General features: G+C 38.4%; 1 protein-coding gene across 2 annotated transcripts in view; it reads left to right on the forward strand.

Annotated features, from left to right (window-relative positions):
* SLC1A1 (solute carrier family 1 member 1) overlaps window positions 1-19,471 on the forward strand; it is a 56,425-nt gene that overhangs the window by 17,330 nt on the left and 19,624 nt on the right. For both annotated transcript variants that reach the window (XM_040090855.2, XM_040090854.2), the window contains exons 3-4: window positions 16,036-16,128; window positions 17,833-17,947. In XM_040090855.2, the coding sequence (XP_039946789.1) occupies window positions 16,036-16,128; window positions 17,833-17,947 (208 nt within the window). The remainder of the gene's footprint in view (window positions 1-16,035; window positions 16,129-17,832; window positions 17,948-19,471) is intronic.

The following is a 19,471-nucleotide window of genomic DNA, read 5'->3' on the forward strand; positions in this document are numbered from 1 at the left end:
AGCCACCACCACCATCACCTCTGTCCTTCTTCCCAGGGTGCAGCTGGCTAGGAGCAGCCAGGAAGGCAAGGCTCGCTGTGGGCCCCATCGAGATGGTGGCACCTATGACTTATCACCACCCCAGAAAAAAAACCCTGCACTTTCACTGTTTTGATTTTCTTCTCATATCTTTGTGATATGTCATCACAGAGGCATTACCAAGCTCTCTAATTGGGCCAGCAGCATATCCATCTGTCCTAGGGTAACTTTATGATGCTTGTATCCCCAATCGTCTGTTCTGTTTGTGCTGTATATTGAGTCCTGTGCCTTTAAGACTGGTTCTAAGAGCAAGGAGAAGCGCGGAATTTGTTTTGAGAAAACTGCCTGACTCCTCCACATTCTTCTCCAGACGGGGTGTTCGGCGGAAGCTTGGAGAGACTGCAGGACAGAGATTTTTTTTGCTTTTAGTTAGTTTCAGCTAGCTAGGGCAGAGAAGTTCCCTGGACTGGTTTTTTTTTCCTTTTTCTTGGAACTGTTTAAACCTACTCTGGACAGAAAACCCACAGGAGCACCGGGGCTTGCACCTGCGGCCCACCGGGGCCTGGAGCTCGGAATTTTCCAGCAGCGCCGGAGGGACTGGGACTGGGACTGAGGAGAGACTGAGAGAGAGCCGAGCTACACCCATGGCAAGAACTTTCTCAATTTGCCATCTCACTCTAGAATGAAAGGTTTTATTGTTTCATATTATCCATTCTTTATACTTGTAGGCACTTTGTTTGTTAAGTAAAATAGTTTTTTCCACTTTTCTCCAAAGAAGTTTTTTACCGGACTGGTTGGAGGGAGGGGCCACTTGGGTTTGCTTCCTGGAGGGATCCTATTCAGGGATTTTCTCCCAAATTTGTCCCTAAACCAGGACACCATCTTAAGAGCCATCAGAGATTGGTTTTGTCAGACATGATGGAAGCTTTTAGCAGCTTCTCACAGAAGCCACCTCTGTGGCCCTCCCCTTCTATCAAAAACCCCAGGCTGTGTCAAATCAACAGACAGTGTCAACTAAAGCAGTTTCTTCATGTTCAGATTAAATCTCATGAGTTTTTTAATTTTTGACTATCATCTCATGTCTTGTTTCTGGGCACCACTGCTAAGAGCCTGGCTCTGTACTCATTCCCACCATCAGCAATTTATACACATGACTAAGGTCACTCTGAGCATTGCCTTCCTCAGAGTGAACAGTCCCTGCTCTCCCACCTGTCCTCATGTGAGAGATGCTCCAAAATCCTCATCACAGTTGTAGCCCTTTGCTGGACTAAGTCCAGTAAGTCCATCCCTTTCTTGTACTGGGAAACCCAGAACTAGACCCACTACTCCAGGTGTGGCCTCACAGGTGTTGTGTTTAGAGAGATCACCTCCCCCACATACTGACAGTGCTTGTCATAGTGTTGCCCAGGAGTCTGTTGGCTACCTTTGCTGTGAGATCTTACTGTCTCAGCTTGTTGTCTGCCAGGACTCTCAGATCCTTCTCTGCTGAGCTGTTGCAGCCAGTCAGCCTCCAGCACATACTGGTGCCCTGTATTATTCTTGCCTAAATGTAGAGCTCTGCATTTCTTCTTGTTGAATTCAACCAGATTTCCCTCAGACAAATTCTCTAGTCTGTCCAGGAACCTTTGAGCAATTGTATAACCATCTCATACATCAGCCATTCCTCCCAATTTTATCTTGGTGATTCATGCACAAAACTGTTACCTGTAACCAAAATCTAGTGTTTTGACATGACATAAATTTACAAAAGGCATCAAAACTTCCTAGATGCCTTTGGACTCAGCCTCACAGTCAGGTTACATTTATGTACTAGATGAGCCATTGTAGTTGTCTCTGGGGCACACGCTTAGCCTGCACCAGAGGCACAATAACACAACAATGTTTTTCTCTCACAGTGAGCTAATTTCATCCCCTTAACTTATAAGCTAAAAAGACACTCATTTTGGACCAGCGGAAGTGTTGTTGCTACATTTACTGCAGTAACTTTGAATATATTGTAGCCCCAATTGTCTGCCATTGAGCATGTGAACATATACAGCAGGTCCAACAGCTGTGATCATCACATTCAGGCCCTCTAGGGGTATGCATAATGCATATATTCCAAGGAGGTGGACATCCTCAGAACACATCTGGTCCCACGAAAGACAACCAGCCGGCATACAGATTGTACTTGCATGTTCTACATTTAATCAAGAATTATGAGGTTTCTTTGAAAGAAAATACTTTTGGATCTCATTCTAGAAAAGGTACCGCCAAATGCAGAAATATGTGGCCTTGCCACAATCAGTAAGGCAAACAGTGAGCTGTCTTGTTTACAATCATAGCTGAAGACAAATCCTGTATATTCCATAAATTTTGCATTCCCCTCTGTGTTCACTTCTTTACAGTAATTTTTGAAAGTGTGAATTTTGCTTTTGATCTGAAAATGCAGAATTTCAAAGAGGTCATGTGGTCTTGACTTAAGTAAGGTTTTTGACAGTCTCCCATAACATCCTTACAGAACAACTGATACAATACAGGTTAGATAATTGCACGGTGAGGCAAACTGAAACCTGTCTGAACGGGCAGACCCAGAAGGTTGCAATCACCAGCACAAGTCTGGTTGGAGAAAAGTCAGTAGTGATGTAGCCCAGGATTCAATACTGGGACCAATCCTGTTTAACATTTTATCAATGATTGATGATGGAGCTGAGTGCTTCTTCAGCAAGCTCACAGGCTTGTTCAGGATGCAGAAGAGAAGGGTACAGGGAGAACTTGTTCCAATTTTCCAACACTTGAAGTGGCCTACAAGAGAGCTGGAGGGGGTCTTTTTACATGGGCATCTAGGGCTAAGACAAGGGACAATGGCTTTAAACTGAAAACGGTAGGTTTAGATTAGATAGTGAAAAGAAAATCTTTACTATGAGGTTTGTGAGGCACTGGAACATGTTAACCCATGAAGCTGTGTTTGCCCCATCTCTGGAAATGTCCAAACTCATGTTGCATGGAGATCTGAGCAACCTGTCTCGTGAAAGGTGTCCCTGTCCCTGCCCTTGGCGGATGTGCTGTATCTGTAAGGTCTTTAAGGTCCTTTCCAAGCCAAACCATTCTATGATTCTATGATAAAAAACATGTCACCAAAACATTTTTGAAAATGCAGTTTGTGGTTTTATTTTTTAGGATTATAATGTCTTAAAAGGTAATGTCACATCCTGAAAAGAATCAGCTTATGCTTTAGAGATGGTGGAGCTGTGCACAAATGCATGTCCTGTGACCAGATCCCAATCTGTTTGCGCATAATGATGTAAATCAAGCCACAGCAAAGAGAGTGGAGGTTGGAATCACTCCTTGAGATTTCAGGATTTTCTGCAAAACTTAAAGTATTAGTAATTTTATTTTGTTGGAATAAATTCCATCTTAGTGAAAAAACCCTTACTGATTTCCTCAATTAAATCAGGAACATGCTACTTCCTTCTCCTTGGAGCTCTAATTAGAGCAGGAAAACCCTTACCTCTATTTTCAGATTCAAAAGGCAAAATTCTCCTGGTCAAATGGAGGGCTTTGTAGAATGTGGTTTTCATTCACAAATCCAGATCCTCTGAGTGTAAGAGAAGTAAAGCATTGTTTACGTCCTTACTTAGTGTACAAGTTGCAATTTGTGGATTTTTTCCGCTAACCTGCCTCGAAGCATAACTGTAGCCTAGTAGAAAACTGACATAAGCACCAAGCATGTATTTGTTTTGAAAATTTTAGTTAGTAGTATCTTGCTTTGGGGATGGAATAGTCTAAGACATACTCTGCCTCAGAGCCAAATTTTAATTGTTCTCTTCTTCTCACAATAATTTTAATGGATTCAGATATAAACTTATTTACTCTGACCCAAAAGTCTACCTGTGATAATTCAGTTCAAAATATAGAGCTCTTTTGTCTACCCATGAGATTTCTATACCTCAAATTAGTTAATAGCACACTAATGCATCATTCATGTCAAGAAATTATTTGTGTTTTCTGTGTCCTGCTGGAGTGACATGGAAAAATTGAAAATAAAAATCAAAAGCCTAGAGATCAAGATCACTGCTATGGCATCAGAACTACAGCTGTACTGAGTGTAATACTCCACACCCCAAATCCACTTTTTTTGAAGTAATGCTCTAAAAGAAGAAATATTAAACAAATACCAAAAAATTATGTTATTTTTAGGTGCCGTGTAGGGAGAATTGAGAGGAATCTTTTGTATGCTCCATGGGAGTTTTGAGACTCAAATCTAATAATTTTGGGAGTACTTACAACATATAAAACATCTTTGAAAGTCTTGGAAATTCACAACTCTAATTTCGTTCTGAGAATGAAAATTCCCTGGAGTTGTGCAGTGTATTTCATCAGAGGTGCATACTGAACAGATTAGTCCCCTTTAATCACTTTTAGCTCTCTTTTTTGTGAAGTGAGATTCACACAGTATGCAACAGCAGGAAATGTTTGCAAATGTGTTTTCTGTCAGGATCACAGCAGAACTTAGGTTGGAGACAAGTGTGAAGTTTCCTGAGTAGTTGTTCACCTTGTACTTGGTTACAAGTTAAGGAAACTTACATGCCCAGTCTGAAGCTTACCAATCCACAAAAAAGTCTGGCCTTATTTCCTGCATCTAAGTTCCTTGTTAGTAGCTAGTGTCAGGAAATCTGGATCTTAACACAATACCCCCAGACATCGAGATACTATGAGAATACCATGGGTCTTCTTCCCATCTCTCTTCCACTGGTCTTTCTCAGATGGGTTATATCATGCTGCCTGCCACATTGATTTTCAAACTATAAGCCATGGATCTTGATGTGGAGGTCTTTCGTCGTCAGGGCTAGAATGTGTTCTGTCAAAAAATTCACGTCACATATGTGATAAATGACCTTTTTTTGATGATGTTTCCAGAGTTACCCATAAATGCCAGAAATTTTAGCTTTGTGTTAAAAGATGTTACACATAGCACAGCAGGTCCATGTCTCAGATCTCAATGTTAATAATATGATTTTATCAGCTATTCAATGTCTGTTTCAAGTTCTGCAATAATCGGTTCCTCATTTCTTACCTTTCCTCCCTGACAAAATACTAATAAAGCTTTTTCTTATGTTTCGAACCTTCCCTGCGCTTTCAGCATACACAGACAACTTCAAAGAGACTTGAAGAGATGCATAAGAGTTTCCTGCATTGTAAATTTGTGCAAGCTCAGCTATGGGGAACACCAAAATTTCTTAAAGCAGTTGATGAGTCATTTGCAGGTACTCATGGCATACTTCAGGAACACAAAAAATACAGTATCAATTACCTCTCTCAGGGCAGCTTTATGTGAGCTATAAATATGTCTCCTGAGCTGTGGGTCTGGCAAAACTATCAAGCTTCCATGACTATAGAAATAAACTCTTGCTTTACTCCATGGCCTGCTTTGACTACTGGTCCACTGCAGTCTGAAACATCATGCCCATTCCAGTTTTCCCAATGCCAAATATACACTCTTACTTGCACTTGCTACTAATAGTACAAAGGTAATGATTTCACCACAAATCTGGCTTATTCTGACAACTGCTTGAGAGAGAAAATGATCCCACTGAATTACCAAAGCCATGTGACTTTTCCCATTTGCAGAGTCTGCTGTTTTCCCTGCGTAAAGAGTATGTTAGGTTGTGACTGATGAATGGATGTGTTGACTACGTTATTTGTCCTTTCCAGTTGCTCAAAATTAAAGTGTGAGTTTCCTACCTGGGATCTTTGTTGGGTCTGTGTATGGAAGGATACTAGTTTGTTTTATCACAGTGCCAAAGGATTTGGAGAATGAAAACAGAATATACAAAATGAGATACAAAAGAGCTAGAATGCAATGAGAAAAAAAAATTAATTAATCAGATTGTTCTTATTACTCATGTTTATTTTTGACAATCAGAACAGTTCAGGTTTTAAACAACCTTTTATTATTTATTTTGCCAGCTCTATTTGTAATTTAAGTTCGAATATACTAAGACTGTGCTGATGCCCAGGAATAGACCTGCTAGTTCCATTTTATATATACATGGTATATAAATTTATTTACAGTATCATAAAGGAGTACAGCTAAGGAAATGGCAGGAGGACAAATCTGATTTTTTTTTTCCTATAATGCAGGGTATCCAAATCCATTTTTCTCTGATATCATCATTCCTGGGATGGCAGCTGCCTCAGCAGTTTCCATTTCTGCAAGTCCAAGAAGCGCAGTTATTGGGAGTTGCTCCATTACTGAGGCGTCCTTAACAGGCCCTGTGCATCACCAGCACAGTCCTTGGGAAATTACTGGTCTAGCTTAACATACTCACGGACTGTCTTCTGAAGTACCTGCATGTTTGTTTTATGCTTTGCTGTTTCTTAAGCCAAAAGAACTTCCAAGAAAATCAGTTCCATTATATAGTATTAGTAAAGTAATTATTTGGGCTCAGACAGGAAACTCACCTCTTCCCTCTGTATCATTAATTGTATGAAGGTCAGAAAACATTACAGTATTGTTAATGAGTTCTGCCTTCAGTTGTACTGAGGGATGCTGGAAGTTCTGTCCCTGCGCAGTCATTGAGGCAGGCAGGATGGCAGAGTCGTTGGTTATTAATGGACAAGACTTTGTGCCTGTCTTCTTCAGATTACTTCTGTCATAGTCATCTAATCCTTTCCCATCAATATCAATTGACCTTACACAACTGAGACAGCCCCTACATTATTTAAGGTTTTAAATTAGAGTAATAAAACGTTGAAGTGCACTTGTGGTTCATGGAGCATGACTACCACCAGCTCTCAAGGGCAAAGAGCTCCAACACAATGGCCATTTTGTGGCACCAGCTGTTCCTGCCTCCTGTCCTAGCCTTATCACTGTGGGCACTGCTGGTGGCACCAGTGTAGATGGGCCTGAAGTCACTTGGTGTCTTCTGCTGTTCTCTTGCGGAGTTCAGGACATAAACAAGTGTTCCACTAGATAAACCAGATTTCATTCACTCTTTTCACTCCATTTCCCTGTGAGTAGGTTTCACAATGGATTAAAAATGCAGTGTCATGTTAAAGGGCTTTTTTAATAACTTGGAAGTTAAACCTTGTCCACCTATACATTTTGCCACCAATAATTTTGAGGGAATTCAAGTGCTTTCAGTACTACAGGTTTTCTGTATACACTCCATGCATGTATCACCAGCAGCAGTGCAGGGGCTGTATTTCTGCTACAACCTTGAACTGAATCTGATTTCTGTAAAGAATCTTGTTAGCCTGTCCATCTTGGCAGATAGATGTGTCATCTTCCTTCATCAAACATTTAGGTGTTTCTTATATTCCAGCCAAGGAACATTGTATCTCCTGAAAAGGCATTAAGATTATATAACCTCTAAAAGCTTTCTAGAGAAAAAATGTGCCTAGAAGTGATGAATAGAAGGCAGTACTAATACCCTTTTTCTCTGCATGTCTCCAATAAGCTCTGTAGGGAAAGATCATAATATGATGGTTGTGCCAACTGCCAAGAATACAGCACAACAATCCCTTAGCAAACTGATATCCAGGGTCAGAAATTTTTCTTTAAATCTTATCTGCATTTCCCTCTGTTTTATAATGATCTTAAGCCTTTCATTGCTATAAACTGTTCACCTCCCATTCCACCTTACCTGGCATTTAGAAAGGTTCATTATAACTGCTTTCTCAACCTCATCCTGTATGATCCTAGACATCTCTCAGTATTTGGGCTATTGTAACTATTGATGCATTCCACACTTTAGTCTGTTTGCTGGGTTTTTTCCCAAATAATCTTTTCTTGATGACTCTCCAAAGTTAAAAGACCAATATTTGACATGCTTATCCAAGTCTCATTAGATCAAGTAATTCGAAACTGAGAATTTTCTTGACTTGAATTTTTGGTCATATTTAAATAGCATGAACAGATGCTTAGGCATTACCTGGATGCATCTATCTCTCTATCCCACTCTTTCCCTCACACTGCCCCCTGTCATGGGCTTGGTTTTTTCATTTAATTTGTAAGACATTCTTCTGTTGCATTTACACAACATACTAATGGAATAACAACCATTTATTCCAAAGAACAGCAATTAATGAAATTTTTATCTAGTCTATTGAAAAGGTAATTGCTACAAGCTGCCATAGAAATCCTTTTACTTTACAGTAAGTAACAATGACATTTGAAAAGACAGGAGGACTGCTATTATAGAAGAATTGACAGAATAGGAACAGAAGACTTCTAGTAAAAACACTGAAGACAGTAGATCATGAAAAAACTAATTTGAGAGACTGCATACCACTGTGTGTTTGAAGCTTCCATTTGCCATAGCTTTTTCATTACCTGACCTTCTCAGCCAACATCTGACTTGGAATTATCCTCATAATGAGACTTAGCTGAAGAGGTTATTCAGTTAGCTGGGGAAAGTCTAGTTGCAAAAGATCCTTCCAAGCCCCGTGACACAGTAAACACGAGGAAAAAATAAAATTATGAGATGCATATCAAGTGAAATATGTTTGAGAATGATCTACAGGTGGGCAGTGGACTCATACATAATACCATGCTGTCTGAAGTCCTGTCTGTGAGTGGTATTTCAGTAGATAGTTGTAAGTTATTTATTCAGTCCTGATAGTCTTGTTCATACACAAAGAATGTGGTATTGCATTTCCCAGAGAGTTCCACAGAACACCATGAAAAAAGGTAAAGATTTACCATTTCAGCTTTTGGAAGAAGCAACACAAATTGCTGTTGAACCTAGTTTGGAAACTGAAATTTCAGGGAGAATATGAAGAAAAATACCTTTCAGGAGATTAATGACAGGGCAAACTTATGCTACAAAATCATGCAAATAAAAGGGCAAAATGGGAGAAAAAGGGCTCAGAGTCTGAAATGGGAAGAGGGGAAAAACCATAGATGACTCAAAAATGTCTTCAGTAAAGCATAGGCTCTGAATTCACCACAATAATTCCCTTATTGCACTTATTTTCTGAATTGTATACAGAAGGATTTTCCCTTCAAAAAGTGAGCGTAGATGAAGGACAAAAGGAAATACTGGGCCAAGAACAAAAGGACAGAGGACAGCTGGCTTTGGAATCCTTTCTTTTCAGAAGCCCTGAGAAAAAATTCTTCTGAATTTATGTTTGTTTATGTTTATTATGTTTGTTTATGTTTATTTAAGTTTATAGGACGGCAGAAAGGACCTTTCCCTGGAGTATAAAGGAAATTTTCTTGTTTGTGTCTATAACTTACCTACTGAATAATGACAAAATTTACATGGAAATGTGATGAAATCTAGTCTTATGTGAGATTCCTTCCTTTCCTAGCAGTAACTGATTAGAGTTGGTACCGCTCATGGAATAGGAATGCAAATTTAGATTCTCTTAGATACATAGAGGAGTAAGAAAATAAGCAATAAGCTTGTTACACACTGCTTATGCAAGCAATAAGGTTGCTCAACACTGGTGCTAGAATTTGTGTTCACTCCTCAGATAAAAAGCATGTCTGTCTTCTGAAGGTACAGGCCAAATACTCTTTTCGTATTGGTATTGTTTCCCATGGCAAGTAGAAGGAAAATACAGCAACTAATTCAAAACTTCCACTTGCATCTAAGAAGGATTGTTTTTATGGCCTGACCACCAGCTCTGTGATGACCAGTGGATTAAATGAGAACTCTCAGTACTAGGTAAATGACATTTCAAAACCACTTCGGAACAGAGAGGTCATACCACAGTCAGGTGCAGCTGAAATTTTGATACTGCTCATGTCTTAAATTAGAAACAATCCCAGCTCCATCTTTTAAAGCCAAGAAACTTCATGAATTTCAGGCAGCCGTTTATCAAAGGCAGCACAGTTTTGGGGTTTTTTTCCCCTAGTATTTTTTAAGGAATAAATATTACCTTTTTGCAACAACAGGTAGCATAGTCCACTCCAGTAATAAAATAACATTACTTCTTTCATATTAGACATTATGGTCCCCTTAGAAGGATTGACTACTGAAATTCTCTATATGCATTTTAAGAGCCAGCTATGGTTTTCCATTTTTATATGCCTTATGCAACATTCTGTAAAAAATTTTTGTTCTCCTAGATGATGTAGTGACTGCATATTGCAGCCAGAAGAGCCAAAATGGGCACGAAGAAATGAAGTGGGAACACCTGAAAGAAGCTGAGAATTATTTTGTGATTTATCTAGTGACCACAGAAATTCCTCAATTAAATCAATAAAGGTACTGGCAGTTGGGGCAGTTTCAGAACTGTGTTTTGCCTTTGAATCAGCATTGTGGTAATAGCTGAGTTCTAAAAGCCATACAGTTCTATTCTTTGGGAACTTTTGTTATATTTTTGTTACAACTGGGAATTAGATATCAGAACCCCGAGAGAATTGTGTGTAGTTGATGTGCACCATACTTGAGTTGGTTTTCATCAGAATTTAATTAGCTTTTAAAAATAACAGAGAAATAAACCATGTGGCTTAGAGAAATAAACCATGTGTCTGGCAGTAGTATGAACTTAGAAGGAGCTTGAGTCAGACTCTTCCTTCGGGCCCTGGCTCACTTAAGGAGAACACCTGTCAGTGCTAGGAGCTAGCTAAGTGGCATCAAGAAAACTCACATCTTGATCCTCAAGTGTAGCTGTGTTGCAAAAGGAGTTAAACAGCCTGGCCTTTTATGGATTATATATAATGATCAATGTGTCATGCAGATAAAGTGATGATCCTGTCAGTTTCCACCAATCTTCAGAAGCTGAGAACAGCTAAGAAGTACTGCAAGAGATGGACTTGATGATGACACTGAAATTTGTAGAGCAACAATAAAAAATTCCAGGGGGTCTAGGTATGATTGTTGCTGTTGAACAGAGTCAACCACTGAACCAAACCGTAGATTAAATCTCTCATAACGTAGTGAAAAAAAGTGCCTGGAACCATAAATCTGAGTGCACAGTTGCATGTATTCCAATCTGTAGAACGGTATGACAAATTCTAAGGATGTAGGTGTTATCCCCAAGGGAACTAAGAAAATGAAAAGTACTGGAAGTCAGGTTTCCCGTCCTTCATGGAACCCTTTTCACTCCCAGATCTCACAGGACCACAGCACTGGTCTCACAAGAGCATAGTGAACTCTGGAATTGCAGTGTTATACCTCAAGCCAAAGCCATTTGGCGGTATGCATTTTTACAGGCCTCTAAAGTGAACAAATTTTATGTTCAGTGGCTACTAGTAAAAAATTCTGGAACATCATGTTTTATATTTAAGCTTAGTTTTGTTTAAATCAGACTATTCCCTTAGGTAGCTTTATCCAGTAGTATTTCAGAGAAGTAGTTTTAAATATGTACAATTTAAAAAATGCTGCAATGCAGCATTTCACTTTGGTAGGGTTTTGAGGTCTTTTTACAAAAAGAGTAGGAGGGAGAGACTTGATTTCACTGATTGTTTTGGGTTTTATTCTTTTGCAAGTGTACGTGTTGCAAATAGGGAAAACTGGGCAGAGAAAAAGAAGAGTACTAAGAGCTTCAAGATGGAGACTAACATATAAAGCATGGAAGGTGAATTGCAGAAGACTAGACAATTGATTCCAAAATTTGACTTCAGTTATTAAAACCTTAACTCTGTTCTGCTAAAATGATATGGGCAGAGAGGTAGATAGATTAACAGATTTTAACATCAGTTCATGTCTTCCGTGATGATCTCACTTCATCATGCCTGTTCAAACTCTATATAGTAAATTATATTACCAGTTTATTTGTTCAAACATGTTTAAACTTGGGGATAGGTTGAGGGAAGAAAGAACAAATAAATTAGTTATAAAAGTTTAGTGATAATCCAAATTAGACAATCAAACCTAATTGTACTGCTTTTGTGGTCTAATTTTGAATGACACTGCAGGCTTTCCTTTTGGAGCACCGTATGTGCCATCTTAGTTTGAGAAATTAGTTTTCTTCTGAGCTAATTTCTCTGAAATTAGATTTCTTTCTGAAATCGGTGTTGTAGTAGTTTAGTACTACTAACTTTGTAGTTAGTAGTTGTGTTAGTGCTCTGTTCAATACATCTTCCATTAACTCTTTCAGTTATGTCCACAAAAACTGTAAAGCCATGATGTAATTACAAAGGGAATCTTAATTTTCAGTTATCTTGAGAAAAAGGCTGGTAGCTATCAATTATGTTGTCAGTTGCTCAGTCATGACAGTAGGACATATCTGGATATAAGTCTATTATTATATATCATATTTTCTTATGTGTAACAAGCTAATATGGAAAAAAAGGAGCTTAGCAGTATACATCACCTGCGGCAAACCTGTGTCTGTGGAACTTGTAGTGAATGCTATTTCAATCTCTAAATGGAAGCACCATTCTGAATGCAGGTTTCAGAGTACAGCAGCTTTCCAAAAAATGAAAACCCCATACCCATCGTTCTCAGACCATACTTGTACTTATTCAGCCGTGTATGCCTGAATGATTTTTGTGGTTTTATGGTTACCAGCAGAGCAGCACCAACATGACACTGGAAGGATAGGCTGGATCTTAGCACAGCTTTCTCACTAGGATCATTATCCAGTTTAAAAAGGCAGGGACAAAGTTTACCCTTTGTTATACCTCTATAACTCTACTGAGCACAACAGTTTGCAAAGAAATTTCATTTAGAGCCAGAACAATGCCTGTCACAGGAATCTCCTTTCATATTAACTGTAGGATCTTTACAACTGACTACTCCAGGGAAATACACTTGCATGATTATTAGACTCTTGACTAAGTCAACAAGACTGTCAGGAAAAAAATCTCCAAAAATGAAGGCACAAGTTTTAGAATAGAATTCTAATTATTTCCAGGTTTTATGAACTTTTCATTAAAAGATACAGAACAGTGGCAATACCTCTTTGCTCTCTTTCAAGAAAATTATGTGAATCTTTCCAAGTTATTTTATAAGGTGCAGAAGTTTCAAAATTGACAACCTTTGAAAACAGGCCTGTCCACAGAAAGCATTATTTATTACTATGGGTGTGAATTGACACAATCAGGTAACCAAGGGAATCGCTGAGTGACAGCTGAAATGCGAAGAGTAGATTTATTTCATTAACTTGCCAACAATGCCAGGTAGCAGAGACACATGGAGACAGAAGTTCCATTAGGCTTAGCTAGTCCGCTAGCTTGTCCTAGCAGCCAGCATGGGGGAAGTGCTTGTAGCCTGCCTCGCTGTAACAGGAGGCTTCCTGCATATCTGTGAGAGTTTGTTATCTCTCCGTAGGAATTCCACTTCTCAAAACAGGCACTGGATGAACCACACTAGGTATAATAAATGGAGTTTTCCCACTCTGACGCTTTTAGCATTCCCAGCTGCAAGGTCACTTTGGTCTAATCTATTCCCTCCTCCTCCCCAGATCTTCCAGTTTTAACCATTTCCTCCCAAAACTATCCATTCTCGCGAGTTTGTACTGCCATATTTCCACAGCTGAGCCCACAGCAGTGGAAAAGTCCTCCTTTCTACCTTTTTTTTCCCCAGGTTCTCAAGGTGAGAAATAGAAATCATGGCCCAAGAGAAATCTGTGGCCATTCTGTTATTCATGCCACAAATAATATCCTTACTGCTGACAGCTTCCTGTAATAGCTGTGGCATTATTTTTCTCTATATTACTCTGTATTCTTTTGCCATATGAATAGTTCACTAATTATCCTTACTTGCTCTACAAGTAAGATAATCTTTGCATTATGATTTCTGTATCTATTTGTAGTTCTTCTGTACTCAATCTGATGATACACTATACCAAGGAAAACCCAAAGATAATCAGATTATGAAATAAAATAACCTTCATTCTCCCCTCAGAGTATTGTTTGCATTTTGAATAACAATTAACAGAACTAGTAACACATTACATGAGTACTCCAGGCACAAGTTGTCAGTGCTGTTAATATCCCTTCCGAAAGAGACATCAACACATTGTTAAACTGTGCTTGCTAAGATCCTTCTTGGGCTCAAAGATCAGCAAGTTACATGTACGTCAAAAAATTCCTGGTTTTTCTCCCTTCACTTTTGAAACTATTTTTCCCCTACAAAATCACACTTCTCTGAGGCTAAATATCCTCTTGGTGGTTTTGCTTTTGTATACAAAGGAATCTATCTAGTTGTTGATAAACTGACTCAATAAACATACAAATTTAAATGGATCACAAATGTATAATAGGGAGATAGCAGTGGATTTTTAACTAATGTTGTTATAAACAGACAAGTTCTGGAGTCACAATGCTTATTTTCCCTGGTTACGGATTTTACACATACAACTTTTATAAATCTTTTAAGCAATTAAGAAATATCTCACAAGAAGTTTCATCTAATATTGTTGCCAGAAGCTAAGTTGACCTCCGTATAATAGCTGTCTCAGCACTTTCCCTACCTTCATTAGCATTAGCAAATCTACCCTCTGATCTTGACAATGACATATACAGGTGGAGAAGTGTTATCGTGGGTTGGCACAGTTTTGTTATTCTGGTTACAGAGAAATGTGAAATGTTTTTCCCTGCCAGGACCGTGGAGTAGTGTTTTTGAGGGGGAGGTGGCGGGCTGGCCCGGGTCAGGCCCTGCTGCCCGCATGGGAGCGGCCCGGTGTGAGCCTTTTTACAGCTTTGTAGTAGCTCCGAGCCAGACGGTCCTGGATGAGACCGAGGGGTGGAAAAAAGGACATCTACCAGCTTCCTCCATCAGCGCTACCTTGCATTTTCTGCAGCCTCATGAAGCCCAGGGCCTGCATGTAGCCCTTGCAGGCCTGGGCGGATTTAACCCTTTCCTAGCAACATGGAACTTTTAAAGCACAACTCTTCCTTGAGAAAAATAAGAAAGAAAACAGAGAGTATGTAGAACAGATGCTGAATGACGCCAGTAGATTAGAAGTGAAAGAACTAATAATATTGGAATGGGATTGAAGAGGTGGACATTTTAAACCGGACTTCTCTAAGGTAAATTATGGAGAAATGGACTGTTCTTTGTAGCATCTTAGTGTTGTTGGGTAGAATACTATTCTAATCAAAATTGAGGACTGATGTAATTGAGATTTATTTGAGAACTTTAAAGCCCCCGCTCCTGGGTCAAAAGGAGGTCTCAGCCTTTGAGACAAAGATGATTTTAGATCAGAAGAAGTATACGTAAATAGTATCCCAGATACACTGAGAAGCTTTGCTAATAGAACATCACAGTCTGCAAAAACTCCAGGTGGCAGCAGATGTGTGACATTGGGAGCACTGGACTATTTTGTCTTGTGCAAATGCCTTCATGAAAAGACCTTAGAGGGACTCTTCTCCTAAAGTGATGAGTGATTATGTCTAAACAGTGAAACTGACTGAAAATCTCAAGTTGTGTCTTTTTATGTTGTTTAATAAGAAAGTTAATAGTCAGAGGAAAGAAGAGTGTTTTAAAGTGTGTCTCTGTTTTAGTTTAAGTTTTCTTTTTCTCAACTTTTATTTTCATTCTTTTAGCGTGTGTTAGTAAAACGATTTTTATTAATTTTTAAGCCTAAGCCTGCTTTATTTTTTCTCCTAATCTCTCCCTCCCACAGAAAAATAATAAATACTAAAACAAGTGTGAACCACCTAAACTTCAGAAAAAGCTTTAGTCAAAATTTTAAAAACAGTAAACCTGTTAATGAAGACAAACTGACTAGAAATCATCCTTACTTGTCTGCTGTGCCTTTGAGAAACCTGGGGTAACAGACCGGAGCAACTCCCGTCACATGGCTTTTAGCTTTAAAGCCAAAATGTTACAGATCTGGAAAAAAGGAATTTAGTAGTTAAGTGAATTAGGAAATAAATTTTGACAATTTTGTCCTAGAAAAACGGGGGAAAAAAAGGAAAACAGATTTTTGCAAAGAAGCAGAAGCAAATATGCTGGTCGACTACAAATATTTTTCAGAAGTGCAAATGTCAATTAAATATTTAGAAACATCTTGAATAAGGAAAAATTTCCTGTATAGAAATAAGAGACAGTAATTACTTCTCTCTACAAAATGACAACATTTGTGTAAGACTAGTTTTTATTGTTTTGTTTCTGTGACTGTTTTTTGCAGGTGTTGCTGCTTTGGATTCCAACATTTCTGGGAAGATTGGTTTGCGAGCAGTTGTATATTATCTCTCCACTACAGTCATTGCTGTAATACTAGGTACTCTGTGATTCTGTAACTTTTTAAATCATCAGCATTGCCTAAATACAAATGTACTGCACTGTGACATTACTAATTTCCCAAGACAGGATGCAGAGATGAGATGGTGAATCATACCAGACAACCTGACATTACCTGTTGTCAGATGTAGAGAGAAGTTAGTTCTGCTGGTTGGTCTGTGTTCATATCCAGTGTGAAGCTGCAAGCAATTTTGCCATGTATTTCAGCTCAGGGAAGATTAGAAGCTATCTGCTGAGGTAAAAAGTGACCGGCAGTGAGAAAGCCAAATGAATGTCAAAGACCAACCTTAAATACAAGGTGAATTTCCTCAATAGCAAAACTGACAACTTATTCCTGATTCTCAGGCTGGAAAATATGTAGTGTATCACACCTGAAAGAATGACAGAAAATACCAGTTCCCTTGTTACCTTGTTTTTTTCCCCTCTGTCACTGCCAGGCCCCAATCCTACATCTCTGAAATTCACATCTCCTCTTACAAGAAGTTCATTCCTGACAAGCAACATTGACATGTTCTGTATTTGCTTAAAGAAACATCCTCAGCCAGCCTTCTTAAATAATAAACAAAATAAAACAATCTATCTCATATGTCTGGGAAATTTCTGTGAATACATAAGAAGGAATATTTTTAAAGACTAACATTAGTATGTATCTAACTTTGAAATTGTCCCAGCTCTGGGTGAGGTGTTAAACCAGACAATCTCCTAAGGTCCTTGCCTATCCTAAGTTGTTCCGTGGCATTGTGACATTACTTGTTTCATAATACAGAGCTAGGCAAATGCAGTACTGCTTTTATTCATTAAAAAGACTTGTTCCTGCCTGGTTGAAGGGTCATCCGAATGCCTCTTTCTTCCTTTCTTCCTTCACTGAAATTTAGTGGTTTCATTTGCTTTGGCTTTCTTTCAACTTGTATAAGGGAAAAACAATAACAACAACCACCACAACAAAAAACCCCCCAAAAAACCCCCACAACCCACAAAAAACCACAAACCACCAACCAAAACCACAAAACACTCCAAAAAAACCCACAACAACAACAAAAAAAAAACCACCTGAGAGAGAAAAAATAATATGCGTTTGGAGAATAATAAAAATGCTTAAAATGAAGCCACTAAAGTAAACGAAAAAGTTTTCATTGATTTCAGTACTTACGATGTCAAATCTAGTATTTCTTAACATACAGTTTTTATTTCTTTCCATTTCTGAAGTCCTTCTCTTATATAACATTATTGCTAACTAACTTTAATAGAACACCCTGTGACTTTGGGGTCACAGGATAGTGCACACTTCTATTCATATCAGAAAGCTAGTAACAAGAAGAGCTACACAAAGGAAAAGGTAAATAACAATTAAATATATTCACTCTGCAGAAGTTGCAGCACACTAATTTGAAGCCCAGCTAAATTAATTTACCCTCTTGGTGAGCAGAAGTGATGTAGTACCATACATTCAAAAACAAAGCTAAAGTGATGAAGTCTCGGGGTAAGCCTGCAAGTACCTCCTGTACTAGGGGAACCCACACATTTAAGGACACCACCTGCAGACTTTTCCACACATACCAGCAGAAGCACGCGGGGAAAGTGTTTATTAAGTTGAGTTCACAAAGAGTTCTACACAGAATATACTGAAGAGGAATGCACCAATGCCTCTACTTGTTTTGTGAACTCTCTGCTTCTCTTTCTGCAGGGATTGTCCTTGTTGTGACCATTAAACCTGGAGTGACTCAAAGAGCAAGTGAGATTCACAGGGTGGGCAGTACCCCAGAAGTCAATACTGTTGATGCCATGCTGGATCTGATCAGGTGAGATTTGCATTTTTAGTTTCTATATCCCCTTTGCAGAAGTCCAAACAAACACAAATAAAGTTGTAATAAGTAATACAATAAAATTCCTTCTGATAATGTGTGGATTAATAAGGGAAGAATAACTTGTATTTCAACAAATTAGACATTTTAAAATATACTCAAAGCAGTTTATTTAAAAAAAAATCTCTTTACACCATAGACTTTGGCTAATAAACCAGTGACAAAAAATCAAGTTCACAGAACTTGACATGCAAGATTTATCTATTATGAGGAAAAGATCCATAAAGGATTGGTGGATTACTGACTGACAGCTTCTGTGTCATTCAGCATAGACAAGCAGCTGAAATTGCAGATCTGTGGTTCCCCTCCTCAAGGCAGCAAGGGTTCCATGGTCAAGAAGTTTGCTGCAGCACCAGTATCTAAGGCAACCCTGATAATGTGTCTTTCCCCATTAGCATCATGGACAATGATAGATACTTGAAAGTGGTTAGAGGGAAACTCCTAGAAAAGTGTGCAGAAGACTTGCAGGTATTCAGAGCTTCTACATATAAGGAATTTGAAGAAAAATAACACCAAAAAAGGCTGCATTTCCAATAGAGGCTATGTAGTACTTTCAAAAATATTTCTGTTTATTTTTTTATTTTCTTCTGGTGTATTTAGTTTCTATTCTGGGTCACTATTCCTGCTTGCCATTTTGTTTTCGTAGAATTTTTATTTAATCTGTTGTGTAAGAATCAACTGCCAAATATCTAGTAGTTTGGGGGTTTGCTATAGATTATAGCTCAACTTCTTGCAAACAAATTTAAGACTGTAAATTAGCAGTAAAAAGATCTGCAATTCTCTTTTAAAGAAATTTGAATTAATTTTCCTACATATTTATATTCAAAAATATTAATAAAAATAATGGATTGAGGATTCAAATTGAGACAGTCTTGTAGCGATGAAGGGAAAACCCACACTTATACAAACTGATTTTGCTTTTGAATAGATTTTGTTTTAAAAACTTGAAAACTAAAGGCAGGAGTTTCGGAAGGATCTGTAGAGGGGGGTAAAAGCTTCTCCTTCAGTATATAAAATGCATTTTTCTACACTGGATTGGATATTTACCAAATACCTAATTAATGCTTTCTTTTTGCAATTGTTTGAATCTGAAATTGGCATTTGGCAAAAGAGTCATACAACTGCATTGCTCTAAACCTCCTAATTTGTCAGTGTGTGAAAATGGTCCTCGACACCAGAATAACACAGAAGAATTTACCATTAACCAAGCTTTATTTTTGAATTCAAAACCACAATAGAGCACATCAAATATCTTATTCCTACAGCACAGCTTTTGTAAGAGGCTTTTTATTTTTCTCTTCTGCCTATATTTGACATATCCTATAAAGATAGTGTGTCCGGTATTCCTTATGCAAGTCAAGGAGATAATGTAGCAGAGGAATAACACTGGGTTTAGTAGCTTACCAATAGAAATGTCAAATACTAAAAAATAAGGCCAAAAGTTCAACAGGTGCAAGGAGG

The sequence above is a fragment of the Hirundo rustica genome, chromosome Z, assembly GCF_015227805.2.
Source record: "Hirundo rustica isolate bHirRus1 chromosome Z, bHirRus1.pri.v3, whole genome shotgun sequence".
Lineage (NCBI taxonomy): Eukaryota > Metazoa > Chordata > Aves > Passeriformes > Hirundinidae > Hirundo > Hirundo rustica.